This window comes from Sphaeroforma arctica (genome assembly GCF_001186125.1).
Source record: "Sphaeroforma arctica JP610 unplaced genomic scaffold supercont1.13861, whole genome shotgun sequence".
Lineage (NCBI taxonomy): Eukaryota > Ichthyosporea > Ichthyophonida > Sphaeroforma > Sphaeroforma arctica.
The window spans coordinates 1-623 of record NW_014026697.1 but is presented as its reverse complement, the minus strand read 5'-3'; the positions used below and the strand labels follow the sequence as shown (position 1 = coordinate 623).

At 42.9% G+C, this 623-nt stretch overlaps 1 protein-coding gene across 1 annotated transcript; it reads right to left on the bottom strand.

The window, feature by feature from the left end:
- Nucleotides 1-305: 305 nt before the first annotated feature.
- Nucleotides 306-529, bottom strand: SARC_18112 (hypothetical protein; the record flags this gene model as incomplete). The annotated part of the gene is made up of 1 exon (XM_014287802.1): nucleotides 306-529. A coding segment is annotated over one exon (224 nt), but the record flags the coding sequence as incomplete, so codon positions are not given.
- Between the last annotated feature and the right edge of the window lie 94 nt (nucleotides 530-623).

Sequence of the window (623 nt, the reverse complement as noted above, 5' to 3'; positions counted from 1 at the left end):
TATATAGTATAGTATAGTATATATATATATATATATATATATATGTTTGTATATATATATATATATATATATATATATATATATATATATATATATAGTGAAATTCAAAATCAAGTGCTAGCTAACGATAGAATTCTTTTAATTAGTCAAACGAGACCTAACTTTCATTATACAGCTTATCACACCTAAAACTACTATCCCGGCGGCGCCAACGTCCAACCTGGGCAAACCCAGGCGACAGCATAATTCGTTGAAGTAGCAGCGGTTGGATAGAGGAGGCTGCACCAAGGACTGGTGCACTCGCCCTATTTATTGCTGCCTCCGTCCATATGTTCCTTGACTTTCTCTGCTCGGAACGCCAATACTGTTGCAAATGCCAGCGCAGAGCCTACCAGAGACATCCGCGACTGGAGAGTGCCCTTAAAGAGCTTCTTCCATTCCTGCGCTAAGTACTTGCGCGCGGGAGGTGACAGGTTGTAAACCGCGGCGGTTGATTCCTGTTTGGGGTGCTTACCTGCTAAGCTATCAGCTGCGGTTAAACCTGCAGAGTTGATCTTGGGAAAAGCTGTGGTTGACCCCTATTTGGGGTGCTTACCTGCGAAGTTATCAGCTGCGGTTAAACC